Source organism: Neolamprologus multifasciatus, chromosome 3, assembly GCF_963576455.1.
Source record: "Neolamprologus multifasciatus chromosome 3, fNeoMul1.2, whole genome shotgun sequence".
NCBI lineage: Eukaryota > Metazoa > Chordata > Actinopteri > Cichliformes > Cichlidae > Neolamprologus > Neolamprologus multifasciatus.
In genome coordinates this window covers 9683327-9697428 of record NC_140441.1, presented here as the reverse complement: position 1 = coordinate 9697428, position 14102 = coordinate 9683327, and the positions used below count along the sequence as shown (strand labels likewise).

The 14102-nt window shown below is 40.3% G+C and overlaps 3 protein-coding genes across 6 annotated transcripts in view; 1 reads left to right on the top strand and 2 right to left on the bottom strand.

The window, feature by feature from the left end:
- LOC146521490 (ICOS ligand-like) overlaps nucleotides 1-14102 on the bottom strand; it is a 230323-nt gene that overhangs the window by 11996 nt on the left and 204225 nt on the right. The window lies entirely within an intron of this gene.
- LOC146521491 (hepatitis A virus cellular receptor 2-like) overlaps nucleotides 1-14102 on the top strand; it is a 248697-nt gene that overhangs the window by 47545 nt on the left and 187050 nt on the right. The gene's annotated exons all lie outside the window — the stretch shown is intronic.
- LOC146521497 (beta-1,4 N-acetylgalactosaminyltransferase 2-like) overlaps nucleotides 8492-14102 on the bottom strand; it is a 28774-nt gene continuing 23163 nt past the window's right edge. The window contains exons 9-12 of the mRNA XM_085154891.1: nucleotides 10937-11118; nucleotides 10599-10742; nucleotides 9931-10165; nucleotides 8492-9845 (exon numbers count right to left, since the gene is read on the bottom strand). Of these exons, the coding sequence (XP_085011017.1) occupies nucleotides 9652-9845; nucleotides 9931-10165; nucleotides 10599-10742; nucleotides 10937-11118 (755 nt within the window). The 3' untranslated portion in view covers nucleotides 8492-9651. The remainder of the gene's footprint in view (nucleotides 9846-9930; nucleotides 10166-10598; nucleotides 10743-10936; nucleotides 11119-14102) is intronic.

Here is a 14102-nt window from a genome sequence, read left to right as displayed (position 1 = left end):
AGTGAGTCTCCTTTTATGGGCATGTAAAGTTCCTGTCACACACACCATTTCCTGTCACCCATGCAGCTGCTCAGAGCCATATTTTCTGTTTCTCTTTCCTATTTTACAGCCTAATCAAACTCTTTAGTTCTACTAAGTCTTGATCCAAAAACAATGCAGCCTTATTTGACGCACACACTTTTTTAAATATACTAAATTCTTTGCATTTGTCAGCATTCACATCATAGTCTTCAGCGTGCTCAACAGAGCTCTTTCAGACATCAGAAATTGTCTCACACACACCGCCTTTTCTCTCAAACTTCCACTTTTTCACTCACTCTACTATCCACTTTCGTAGTGTTTTTCTTACTTATTATTTTTGTACAAATCACACCCAATCACTCAAAACCTGCTTCTCACAGCATTCACACACTTAAACTGTGACAGAAGTTGAGGAATATAACTCACAATACGCTTTCCTAAGAGTATTTTAGACATGCTTTTCATAATCAGAAAGAGCAAGTCAAAGAAAAACAATTGAAACCTCTATTAATTCTCACAGCACACACAAGAAATTAAAAAATAAAACACAGCAGTATTTATTGCTGGAGAGAGGTTACTACTGAAAGTAATATGTTAGTCTTAAGTCTATACTATGCACTCAATATATATATATATCAAAACTCTACACTACAGCTTTTTTGTGATCAATTAACCAGTATCTGTCCAACAGTTTCTGGCCTCATCTCTAAAATCCCTAACTCAATTTAAAAGTGTCCAACACCCAAGGTCCAACCTTTGCTGCCCAAAAAAGCGCAGATACCGTTCCAAACGGTAAAGTGGTCCAATCACTAGTTATTCTGGAGTGCCCCAAGCTCCACAGTGACCAGCTGACTATCCCTCAAAGAGGACAAGGCCTAGGCGTCCCCGGCCTTGGCAAGCGTTACCTCTGAGCACTGCACTTCCTAGCGGTCCAACCGCCGTTCTCGAATAATTTATAATACTTTCGAACAACACTAAAACACCCCAAAAAAGTGTAAGACTGAAGCAGGTCCAACCTTATAACCAATAGGGACTCTAACCCAAAAATGACCAAATTCCCTAATGTACTAAATTCACTCAGCAGTCCAACTGCTTTAAATCCTCATTAGCGGTCCAACTGCATTAAATCCTCTTTAACGGTCCAACCGCATTAAATCCTTTTTAGCAGTCCAACTGCTTTAAATCCTGTTAGCAGTCCAACTGCTTTAAATCCTCAGTACTGTCATGAGATTTTCACCAAAATCAAAGCAGACATCTATCAGTAATTTCAGTGAGTAGACTTTAATTTGTAATGTCCAATTTGGCACACTTTGGAAATAATTCAACAGGTAGTGCCTTACCTCTGGATGTGCCGGCTTGTCACTCACTTTCGACCACTGACCAATGCCTGCCCGTCCAACCACCTCGGACCAAACTCACTCTCCCTCCTCAACCACCGGACGAGCCCCGAAATGTTAAGGGTTCAATATTGAGGAGGAGAGTAAAAACAACCCTGGTCTGGAAGAGCTTGGTCAAACAATTGACTTTAATGAAATACACGCGTGGGGAGATCACTGCCGTATGCAGACCGCACTGATCTCCGACTAACAAAGCATAAGCAGATGTTTTATACCATCAGGGCTTAAATTTAATGACGCCCCTTCAACGTCAAACAGATACAGTTCATAGATAGGTCTCAAAACCACAATGACTTTTAACACAGTTTAAAAAGAACATTGTCTCCATCTCCACGGCAGGTGCTTCCTGTCAACCCTCTGACCCTCGGTTCTCCAAAACCTCAGGCCATGCTCTGCAACAAACTTAACAATTCTGCACGCACAAAAATGCAATGACAAGCAAATATCTGAACTCTCACCTAAACATAACCTACCTACCGTGTATGCAGGTGTGGGTGTGTATATGTGTGTGTGTGGGTGTCCTGACCTTACTTGGCACTCTGTGTCACCTCTCACCTCACCCACTAACGCTCACAGTCAAACAGAGGCAACCCTCAAATGTATTAGCAGTTGTTAGCAGTTTAGTAAAACTATACAGTGGGGCAAAAAAGTATTTAGTCAGCCACCGATTGTGCAAGTTCCCCCACTTAAAATGATGACAGAGGTCAGTAATTTGCACCAGAGGTACACTTCAACTGTGAGAGACAGAATGTGAAAAAAAAATCCATGAATTCACATGGTAGGATTTGTAAAGAATTTATTCGTAAATCAGGGTGGAAAATAAGTATTTGGTCACCTCAAACAAGGAAAATCCCTGGCTCTCACAGACCTGTAACGTCTTCTGTAAGAAGCTTTTCTGTCCCCCACTCGTTACCTGTATGAATGGCACCTGTTTGACCTCATCATCTGTATAAAAGACACCTGTCCACAGCCTCAACCAGTCAGACTCCAAACTCCGTCATGGCCAAGACCAAAGAGCTTTAGAAGGACACCAGGAAAAGAATTGTAGTGAATCTACAATAGGCAAGCAGCTTGGTGTGAAAAAATCAACTGTGGGAGCAATCATCAGAAAATGGAAGACATACAAGACCACTGATAATCTCCCTCGATCTGGGGCTCCACGCAAGATCTCATCCCGTGGGGTCAAAATGATCATGAGAACGGTGAGCAAAGATCCCAGAACCACACGGGGGGACCTGGTGAATGACCTGCAGAGAGCTGGGACCAAAGTAACAAAGGTCACCATCAGTAACACACTACAACGGCAGGGAATCAAATCCCGCAGTGCCAGACGTGTTCCGCTGCTGAAGCCAGTGCATGTCCAGGCCCGTCTGAAGTTTGCCAGAGAGCACATGGATGATACAGCAGAGGATTGGGAGAATGTCATGTGGTCAGATGAAACCAAAGTAGAACTTTTTGGTATAAACTCAACTCGTCGTGTTTGGAGGAAGAAGAATACTGAGTTGCATCCCAAGAACACCATACCTACTGTGAAGCATGGGGGTGGAAACATCATGCTATGGGGCTGTTTTTCTGCCAAGGGGACAGGACGACTGAGCCGTGTTAAGGACAGAATGAATGGGGCCAAGTATCGTGAGATTTTGAGCCAAAACCTCCTTCCATCAGTGAGAACTTTGAAGATGAAACGAGGCTGGGTCTTCCAACATGACAATGATCCAAAACACACCGCCCGGGCAACAAAGGAGTGGCTCCGTAAGAAGCATTTGAAAGTCCTGGAGTGGCCTAGCCAGTCTCCAGACCTCAACCCCATAGAAAATCTGTGGCGGGAGTTGAAAGTCCGTGTTGCTCGGCGACAGCCCCAAAACATCACTGCTCTTGAGAAGATCTGCATGGAGGAATGGGCCAAAATACCAGCTACTGTGTGTGCAAACCTGGTAAAGACCTATAGTAAACGTTTGACCTCTGTTATTGCCAACAAAGGTTATGTTACAAAGTATTGAGTTGTATTTTTGTTATTGACCAAATACTTATTTTCCACCCTGATTTACGAATAAATTCTTTACAAATCCTACCATGTGAATTCATGGATTTTTTTTCACATTCTGTCTCTCACAGTTGAAGTGTACCTCTGGTGCAAATTACTGACCTCTGTCATCATTTTAAGTGGGGGAACTTGCACAATCGGTGGCTGACTAAATACTTTTTTGCCCCACTGTATATATAATATATTGAACAAATGCTGTAAACGAATGCCCCTACTTCAAAGCTTAATGAAAAGATATAAATGAATAAAAGATAACAATGAATAACCTGGTTATTCAAATAGCATCCAGACAACTCCTCAAAGTAACTTTCACTTCACAAGCACGCTCTGCAAAAGCCTGCACTTCCTGTCTACTTTGGCACAGAGTGTACTCAGAGTTAGGCCCTTCTTTTATCAGAATCAGCACATACACATTTAAGATTATAACAAGCATTCCAAAGCATTTAAGATTATTGATTTAACTCAACAGTTTAACGTGGTTATAACTGCACCTGTAATAAAGGCTAATATGATAACAGTGTGCATAAACATTTTAAGGCCATCTTAAAGCTATCTGTTACATTGTTAAGGCAATGATTATACTGCAGATTATATTGTACTGATAAAATATTTTTGTTCAATCCCACAATATATAAATATATATATATATATATATATATATATATATATATATATATATATATATATACACATATACATATATATACATACATACATATATACATACATACATGCATACATACATATATATATATATATACATATATATACATACATACATACATACATGCATACATATATATACACATACAAATATATATATATTGCAATTTGTAATTACATCATTAAAAACTGGGCCTGTTTACTTTCGTTTTATGATAATAATTATGACTTGCTATTATTTTAGAATAAATAATGGAATAATGGGTAGCACAAAGCTGCTGACTGTCTTAATTTCCATAGAAACGGTGGTTGAGGATTATAGGTAGTGTGCAGGTATGGGATTAGTGCGCCGTTTTGGACATCAAACATGGACATCAGTAGTCACGTAAAAGTGGCAGTACTATTTGACAGGCCTTGTGGCATCTTGTTAAACTCATGAAGGCCAAATGGGGAAGAGAATGCTGTGTTGTAGATTCTGATATTGTAAAACCCTGATGTGAGGTCTATTGTAGAGAAGAAGACATTTCCACCAAGCAGGAACGGACTGAGACTAAAAAACAGCCCTGGACTTTGACTGGGCCCCACCCAAAGTAATCGGCGTGCGGAAACTCGGCAACAATAATGCTTGGCATGAGTGTTACAAGACTTTAATTGTGGCTTATGCTATCAAACCAGCAAAATTATAGCAACAGTGCTGATGTTGACTAGATGTTGTATTAAAAGTATATTATTTCAAGATTAACTTGAACACTCACATAGAAATGGGCTGTGACTGTCTGACTTGGGGGGCTTAAAAAAAATGTAAAGTTGAGCAGCACTGTGTGTCTTTCCCTGCTCTCGGTCTAAGCTCAACCCCCCCCAAATAATGATGGAATGGATTAAAAAAAAGGTTTTCTTCCAAGATAGCATGGAATAGATTATATAACATGCTGTTATATAATCTATTCCATGCTGTCTTAAAATGAATTCATTACTTGATAAGCTTAACAATTTATGCAGTAATTACTCTTACTGCACAAATAATACCACATCTAAATAAAAATGAACCATTACAAATGTAACTTCTGTATTTAAAATCTTCAAAGTTTGTAAGCATTAACTGTAACAATATCAACCTTTTTACGTAAAAGCACAACATATTTCTTAATATTAGCTACTGCATATGGCCTGTTAGAGCTAAAATGTTGAAGTCTAGCTGTTTTAACTACTGTAATCATAAAAAAAAATTTCAACCTAAACATCACTTCCTAACATCGTCCCTAGCAAATAACTGTTTCTCCTCTCTCCATACTTACTTGCCCTGGATCTGTTTGTGGAACCAGCTCATCTTTCTGTCCCTCATAACTGCGGGCATGTTGCTGTGTAGCTGTCTGCCTGACTTCTTCACTGCTGCGAACCTGCTGCAAGGTGCTGCTGCTGGCTGAGCTGCTAAATATGTTGGTTTGTCTGTGACATTTAGAGGCTTCAGCATCTATGCCCGCATTTTTTTTTCTCTTTCCTTCTCAGCCCTGCCCTTTCGTTTCCTTTTTTTACTTGCAGCCACGTTTTGCATTGTTTCTTTCCACTGTCTCCTCCCACTCCACTTCTTCATGGGCCTTCCTGGAGTACCGGCCGTTCTGTGATTCTCCAGAATCCACAGATGCCTAGTCGGCCCCTGTCACCAAATGCAACAAGCGTGTCTGACTCATGAAGCAATGGATGTGCATCTTTAACTGTTTAAAACATTGCATATGCACAGGTCACCATTTGGCTTGACAACCAAGACAAGAGGGGGTTGAGAATTCACTCTGGGACTTGTGGATTATCCCTGACTTTTTTATATACAGTTGACTTTTGTGATAATCAAAAAGTAATAGTAATATTAGAGAAAGACAACCTAAGTATATACAACCTGCTATTTTTTAAATAATGTTCCATTTACTACAGGGAAAATGCTAACCAGGTCCTATGCGAAAAATAAATTGATAATTTAACAATTGATATACCAACTGAATTGTTAAATCAAATATAGATTTTTTTGGAAATAAGTTGAGTTTCACTAGCTACAACACCTTTGTCACTTGATTTGTTTGACCAAGTAAAGTTTTATATCCTGTTACATCTTCTGTAAAACTCACAAAGCGTTTCACAATATGGCATGGTCCTGCTTAGCCTCATTAGGTCTTGGATGACTTACTGTAATTGATGGAACCATGTATCCTGCTCTGTACCAGAAAAACCTGAGGGAGAATGTTCAGCTATCAGTTTATTACCGGAAGCTGAGTTCATTAGTTTTGTAGTGTTACGGATTCAAATATTGAGGATGGATACAGGAGGAAAACCAAAAATAACCACACTGGTCCGGCCGGGTCAAGTCAAACGATGATTTAATGAACACACGCGTGGGAGATGGACACCATACAGCAGACAGCATCAAATCTCGCTTCAGACACCACACAACCATTGTTTTATGAAAATCAGGTTATTAGAACGCCCCCTCATGCGTACAGGTGGTACAATACAGTCAATATTGACAACTTTAGACACAGCAAAGGAACATTCTCTTCGTCTCGAGGACAGACACTGGCTCCCACTCATCTCCTTAGAGCCAACTGTCCCTTATGGAGACACAACATTACAGCTGCAAGGTTTTTGCAAATTATCAAGTTGACCTGTGTATAATACACTGAATCAGGCATGCAATATTAAATGAATGTTGGTTTAATTAACTACCACTACTTAAAAACTTAATGAAAAGATATAACTAGATAAAAAATCACAAAGAATCACATGATATCAGTGTTATGTAAGCGCGTGCAACCTCCTGGGCCCAAAGTCATCCCACACCATGGATCAGCCAGTCATAACGCCGACTGAAGTTTTTGACCTTTTTTAACTCGGGCACAACTCTATAATGAGCAACAAACTGAAATGTGTATAAGGTGATCATGTTTACACCTGCAATGAGAGATAATATGATTATTCTGACACCTGTAAGTAGAAGATTAACACCAGGTTATAGCAATCACTGTAATACAAATGTTAATGTAATATCAATAGCTTCAATCAATGTTTAATGCAATGCTTGTTAAATGATTCTGATATAATATTGATGCTGATGCTAAAATAAAAGTAAAACACCCCCTTCTCACCCGACAGTAGTTAATGCAGTTTTTGTGCACCAGGTGGACACCAACTGCATTAGAGTACTTTAAAACAGGAAGGTTAAGTTTATTGAAACTGTTGCAAACCAGGATGTTTTTGGTTTATGGTTGTTAGAGCCAATCTATAGAGAAATATTGTTGACATAGTTTCAGTTATTATGTTACATGTTTGATTTTGTATCATGTCTTGTTAGAGAATATAAGCTGCGAGTTTAATTTGTGTCGGGTAAAAAACATCACAGCGCATGTGTGGTAGCAGGTTAGAATGAGCTAGAACGGCAATGGAAATGTGCGCTGTAGCAGCAAATGGTTTTTTGACTGTGACATCATTTGTTTGTATGTACGAGTCAGAAATAAATCTGGACAGCTCACATTAAGAAGTGGAAGAATTATTTTTTCAAAGCTTGGGACAGAAATTTGCCACTACAATGGTAATAAGAAAAGCTGTCTTAAAACAGATATTAAAGTTGTTTGTTTAGCAAGTCCCACAGGTACTCGATTGGACTGAGATCTGGAAAAGGCTAAGTCAAGGATAGAGGCACAGACTGTCACGGGACAGGTAAATTTCTGCTGAGTTCCACGTTCTACTCCTCGGCTGCCCCCGCCATTTGGAGGGGACCAATACTCACTGGATTTTCGCTACTCAGCTCAATGATACCCAGATCTTTACCTACCCTCTCTAAGTGTCACAGAATCCTTCTGCAAAGTAAGCTAAACTCCTCTCTTAACCATTGTTCACTCCTGGATACGTATTATATCCCCACTCACGCCCTGTTTGCCCTCGCCATGTTAGCAAAGCCACAAGTCCCTTCTTGAGTTTACTTCTTTACTCCTTTGCTCATGCTTTAACAATGGGGGAGGGGGGGTGCTTCCTACTTGTGGAATCAAATTACAAATTCTGGAATTCTCCAAATGGGTTTGGGGCTGACTTTAACGTGGCCCAGAGGTATTTCCAATGGTTGCCAGGTTGGGAGACTTTCTCAGAAACAACTCCGATTCATATTAGGGACTGTACAGATAAAATTGTAAATACAAAACAAAAATGAGTAAAACTAAAGAAAAATCCCCGAGCAAAGTAAAACTGCAAAAATACATTTATTTATTGCACCAACAGTTCTTCACACAGCAGTATTGAAACAACAAAAAAATTTTTTAACAAGCTTACAATAGTCTATAAACCAACACTAAGAAATCTGTAAGGTTTTTGCATACCTATTTATAGATACCTCAAAACAACTGCTAGAGAGATGATAAAGACGACATGGTCAGAAAAGAAACTGTAAACAACATTAAGTTAAGGTAACTGAAGCTCTTATCATATGTTAGCCTGTGATTGGTTGGGAATGAAGGATGCTGACAGTCACCATTTCTGGGCGATCGTGGCTCAAGAGTTGGCAGTTCGTCTTGTAATCGGAAGGTTGCCGGTTTGAGCCCCGGCTGGAAAAGTCTCGGTCGTTGTGTCCTTGGGCAAGACACTTCACCTGTTACCTACTGGTGGTCAGTGGGCCAGGTGGCCAGTGTCCAGCAGCCTTGCCTCTGTCAGTGCAAGGGTGGCTGTGGCTACAATGTAGCTTGCCATCACCAGTGTGTGACTGGGTGGATGACTAAATAAAGTGCTATACAAATACAGGCCATTTACCATTGCTGCATTGTAACTCTCCTTACCATTGCTTTCACCTCACCTCTGTCAGTGCGCCCAAGGGCAGCTGTGGCCACAATGTAGCTAGCGAGCTAGTGAATGACTAAATGTCGTGTAAAGCAGTCTAAAGGTCCTTAGGGACTAAGTAGGGGGCTATACAAATACATTTACCATTGCTTTTGTCCCTAGCAGGATGCCAAATTCCACATATTTTGTATGCATATATTTTTTTATGAAAGTGACCACAAGCACTTGCCATTTACTGTTTAAACAGTACTGAAATTATGAAGAGTTCTTTGAAAGTGAGCATTATCCATTTCTAATTTGTGTCACACAGTTTTGGCTTTCATTTTTTATGTTCAGAGGGTAAATAGTAAATGTTTGTGTGATCCATGAAAACTACTGGTGATTATGACTATCTGCTAGCAACAAAAGCATTGATATATTGAAGAAAAAGAAATAGTGGAGAAAACAGAACAATAAAAGTTCAATATACTAGATTAACTAACCCTAACCTTATTAACAATAGCATAAGAAATCAAACTTTATATAGAATAATTAAGAAATCAAATCAGGAACAATAAAACCCAACAGAAAACCACAAAATAGCTATTTTCACTTATAATCCCAAGCTCTGACAATTCTGGAATAATGACAAAACAATAAAAATGAAAGATAAGAAAATGTTCAGATGAAGTGCAATATGTATGACAATAACTGACCCTTATGTTCGTTTATAGTCTTCTATCCATATCTAATGCACTTAAGGTAGTTTTTGAAAAAGTGAAGCTGCAGTCTGAATTCTCCATCATTTCTTCCAGGATTTCTGAATTTGTGGTAGGTAGGATTACTGTTTTTGTCTATTTTAGGTTGATGGTCAATTGTCACATCACCACATGAGGCAACCATCAAAGAGCCCAGGCCATCCATGAAGAACTCTAGAGTCATAAAGAGAGATTTCCCATTTGACAAAAAAATCATACTGCAATTTTCAATGTAAACTGTTTTGCGATCTGGACTTACCTGAATGTGCTACTCGCTGGAGCTTCGGGTCAAATCTCACCCTCTGCATTGCATCTGTACGAGCCAGGAAGAAGTTGACCACTCCACTGGCCAAATGGCATTGTGGGTAACTAGGAAGGGAATGGAATTTCCCACCAGACATCCTGTAGAGGCAGCCACCTTCGTTTTCATCTCCTTCCTCAAACAGAATAGAAAAGTGAAGCCTGTTCTGGTTCCCTTGCACTGACCCACCAACCTAATTAGAGAAAAACCAAACAACTCATTATAAAGTCAACCCTAAACAGATGTAACAGATGTTCAAAACTGGTGATTGAGAAGAATAATCTTAAATTACTTTTGAAAACAAAAGACCATCTCAGTTTGTTACATACTCAGCTCTCTTCCTCTTTTCCCCTTCCTTTTTAACTCATTAAGTGTACGGTATCACCCCTGAAAATACCATCCCAACCCCTTCACCCTAATTCTTGAATCTTGAAAATAATTTTTCTCTGTGTCAGTTAGAATTGTTAGTTTTTGCCACCTGATACAAAAACCTAGGTGAACAACAAAGGCTGCATATTCTAAAAGTACAACGTTAGGGTCATCAGCCTACTACTGTAGCTGTTACAGTTCTATTTAAACCAGTTAAAACAAACTGAACGATCCAACACAAGCTATTTTATCCTTACCATATCTAGTTCTGGGACTGCCTCCATCACCTCCACAAATTTCTCTATCTTTGTCTTCTCAGAAAACAAAAAGTCGTCATCCACCCACAAGAAGTACTTGGTGGTAACCTGCGACACAGCCAGATTTCTGCCTGCACACCAGCCCTGAGGGGAAAAAAAACCCCATCCCGAATTCATATATCAGAATGGTACCTGGTTTGATGGTTTGACTGAAATTGTACTTGATAAATCTTCCATAAATTGAATCGACAATTGCATATCTTATATTCTATAAATGTCATTTTAGTCCAAAATATTGCTAAATACTCATAAATCATAAAATTATTGCATGTGCATACCTGTGCTGGAGGCATGATGTAATGCTGGATGTTTTCTCCAGTAACGCTCTCTGGTTCTAAGCTGTCATCTGCAATAATCACTTTTATGTTACTATAGAATTTCCGGATGCTATCCAACAACACCCTCAGTTGTTTGTAGCGCTGGAAGGTCTTTGTGACAATGGTAACTTGAGAGCTGATATCTAACAAACAGAAGTATACAGAGATTATTGTTTTAAAAGATGGATTGCTAGTAATGCCACAGAGTAGCATTAGATTTCTGAATCATTCATACTAAATTAAATATGCATTCCTTCTAATAACCAGCAGTGGGTGCATTCTCTGGTTTAAAAAAAAAAAATCGAATGTATTGAACAGTGTTGAGGAGTATACGTACCAGTGTTACGTAGTTAAAATACAAAATATCAGTAACTGTATCCCGTTACAGTTACCGCTTAAAAAGGCGATATTCAGAATACAGTTACTTTGTTGACAAAATTGTTGGTAACCTTTGGTCAATCAAAAAAAAAACTCACAATGGTCAAAGAAATAAGTTTAATCTGACAAAAGTAATAATAAATAAAAATTCTATAAATATTAACCAATGAAAGTCAGACCCTGCTTTTCAACCTGTCATGATCCTGGGTCATTTTGACCCAGCGTTTTGTGTTTCCTTTGGATTTCACCTTGTGTTTTGTGTTAATTCTGATTTTGTATTAGTTTAGGGTTGAACCTGGAGTTTAGTGTTTTATCAGCCCTACCTGTGTCTTTCCTCTTGGCTCTGTTCGTGTCCCTGTGTTTGTGTTGTAAAGCAGTCTGTGTTTTTCCTGTTTTATTTTGAAGGTCTGCGTCCCGTCTGGTGAACTAGGTTCAGCTGTGTTCCCCTCCTGTGTGCCATTCCCTCATTACCTTCTGTGTATTTATAGTGTGTATCTGCCTGTGTCTCTCGTTGCTTCGTCTGTGTTTCCCAATAAATCCTCAGTGTGACTCCGTGTTAATTCAGTGTTTCTCCGCGTCTCTCTGCCCAGCCTTCTTCATCTGCCATCTCTGTACATCTCCCGGTGTCCTTATGTTTTCAGGATTGTTTGTTAGTTTTTCCCAGTTTAGGTTTATGTTCAGTTCTGCCCTCACCTTTGTTATTTTCACTGTAAATAAAGCTCCACTCGCATCTCCACTGCCATCTGCATCTTGGATTCTCATTCATTCAACCACATGACTGCTGCCCCAGCCGTGACACAACCACACCTGCTGCTGTCTGGCAGTTACCTCCATGCCCTCCTGGATTTTAAAGGCACCTTAGAACACACATGCATCAACACTACATATGAGCGGGCGGAGGGAGGTTTGGAGTCTTCACACACCCCCGTTCTCTGCGGCCTGCTGGAGCGGGGGGGCTAGGAGTAGGAGTTGGCCGTCCGACTAGGGTTTGGAATGTGGGGCCTCCCTGCTGCTGCGGAGTCGGAGCGGTCTGTTTCTCCCCACCCCAGGGAAAAGGGTAACACCACCTGGGTCTGGGTGCAGTTTAGGGTTAGGGGTTAGGGTTAGGGTTATCTCCAGGGGCAGGGGTACCTAGACCCGGGGCTTAGAGTACCCTTGGGGAGTGTGATTGTGTCTACAGTGTCTCTCTATGTCTGTCTCCATGTTGGGTGAGTGTTGAGTAATTGCATATGAGAGCATGAGGGTGGGAATGGATGTTTGTATCTGTATGTGCCTGTTTGTCTGTGTCCATATGTCAGGTCGGGTATCAGACATCTCGGGCCCTCCAAGGTATGGAGGCCTATCTCCCCCACCATTTCCCCTGCCAGTGGCAGACGCCCTCAGACATCGGTGCGTTCGTGGTTCTTTTTGTCCGGGGATTGGCGTCCAGGTACACACTGGCTCACTCCTTGGTGGCTGCTTGTCGGGGCCTGGAGCCTTGGGGCCAGGGATGGGTGCCCTCGGCCTCTCGACCTGGGGCTCGGTCACTCTGGCACAGCTTGCTGCTGGAGGAGTTCCCAGGCACGTCACTGCAACCCCCCCCCCCGGCTTCTGCACCGCGGCTGCTGAGTGACCCCTCATCTGGGGCTCTCCTCAGCTCTTTCTGGGATAGTGGCGCAGCTGCCGCTCTGTTGGTCTTCCTTGGTCTCTTGTGTTCTGGGGGCCTCTCGATGTCTGGCGTTTTGATCTCCTCCAAACCTGCTTCATGCCCTAGTGGACAGGGCTGTGGCACCCCACACCCTCTAGCAGATCATTAAATGAAGGAACCTTTTAAAACAAGCGCGTTCATGCTCACAGGTGTACACTCGGGTGCTCACACACAAAAACGACAACTTTTTTATAGGCTCAAAATGTGGTCATAAATATTTTGTACTTGTAAATCAGCTTTGTTTGTGTAAAACAGATTTGTATGTGTAAAAAAGATTTGCGTGTGTGTAAAAAAGATTTGCGTGTGTGTAAAAAGGATTTGTATGTGTAAAAAGAATTTGTGTGTGCGTAAAAAAAATTCCGTGTAAAAAAGATTTGTGTGTGTGTAAAAAGAATTTGTCTGTGCGTAAAAAAGATTTGTATATGTAAAAAAGATTTGCGTGTGTGTAAAAAGAATTTGTGTGCGCGTAAAAAAGATTTGCGTGTGTATAAAAAGAATTTGTGTGTGCGTAAAAAAAGATTTGTATGTGTAAAACAGATTTGTATGTGTAAAACAGATTTGTATGTGTAAAAAAAATTTGTGTGTGTAAAAAAGATTTGTGTGTGTGTAAAAAAAGATTTGTATGTGTAAAAAACATTTGTATGTGTAAAAAAGATCTGTGTGTGGACTTAGCCAAAAAAAAAGTTACAAGTATGAATTTTGACCCTATTTTTCTTCCTTTCATCTGATTGGTCAATGTCATGTCAATCACAAATGTAACACTCCAATCAGAGAACAGATGGGTTTGGCTGTCGGAGGGGCGCTTTTTTGAACTGCAGGTCCTTGAAGACAGTTTGAAGCTGGAGGATCTCTATATAAATATCCGATAGCAGCACAAATCTTTTTTACACATACAAATATTTTTTACACATACAAATATTTTTTACGCACACACAAATTCTTTTTACACATACGAAACTGATTTACAAGTACAAAATATTTATGACCACATTTTGAGCCCATACATTTCGGCTCCTACCTCAAAGCACACTGTGCGCTGTCAATCTTATGTGCTGCACAATA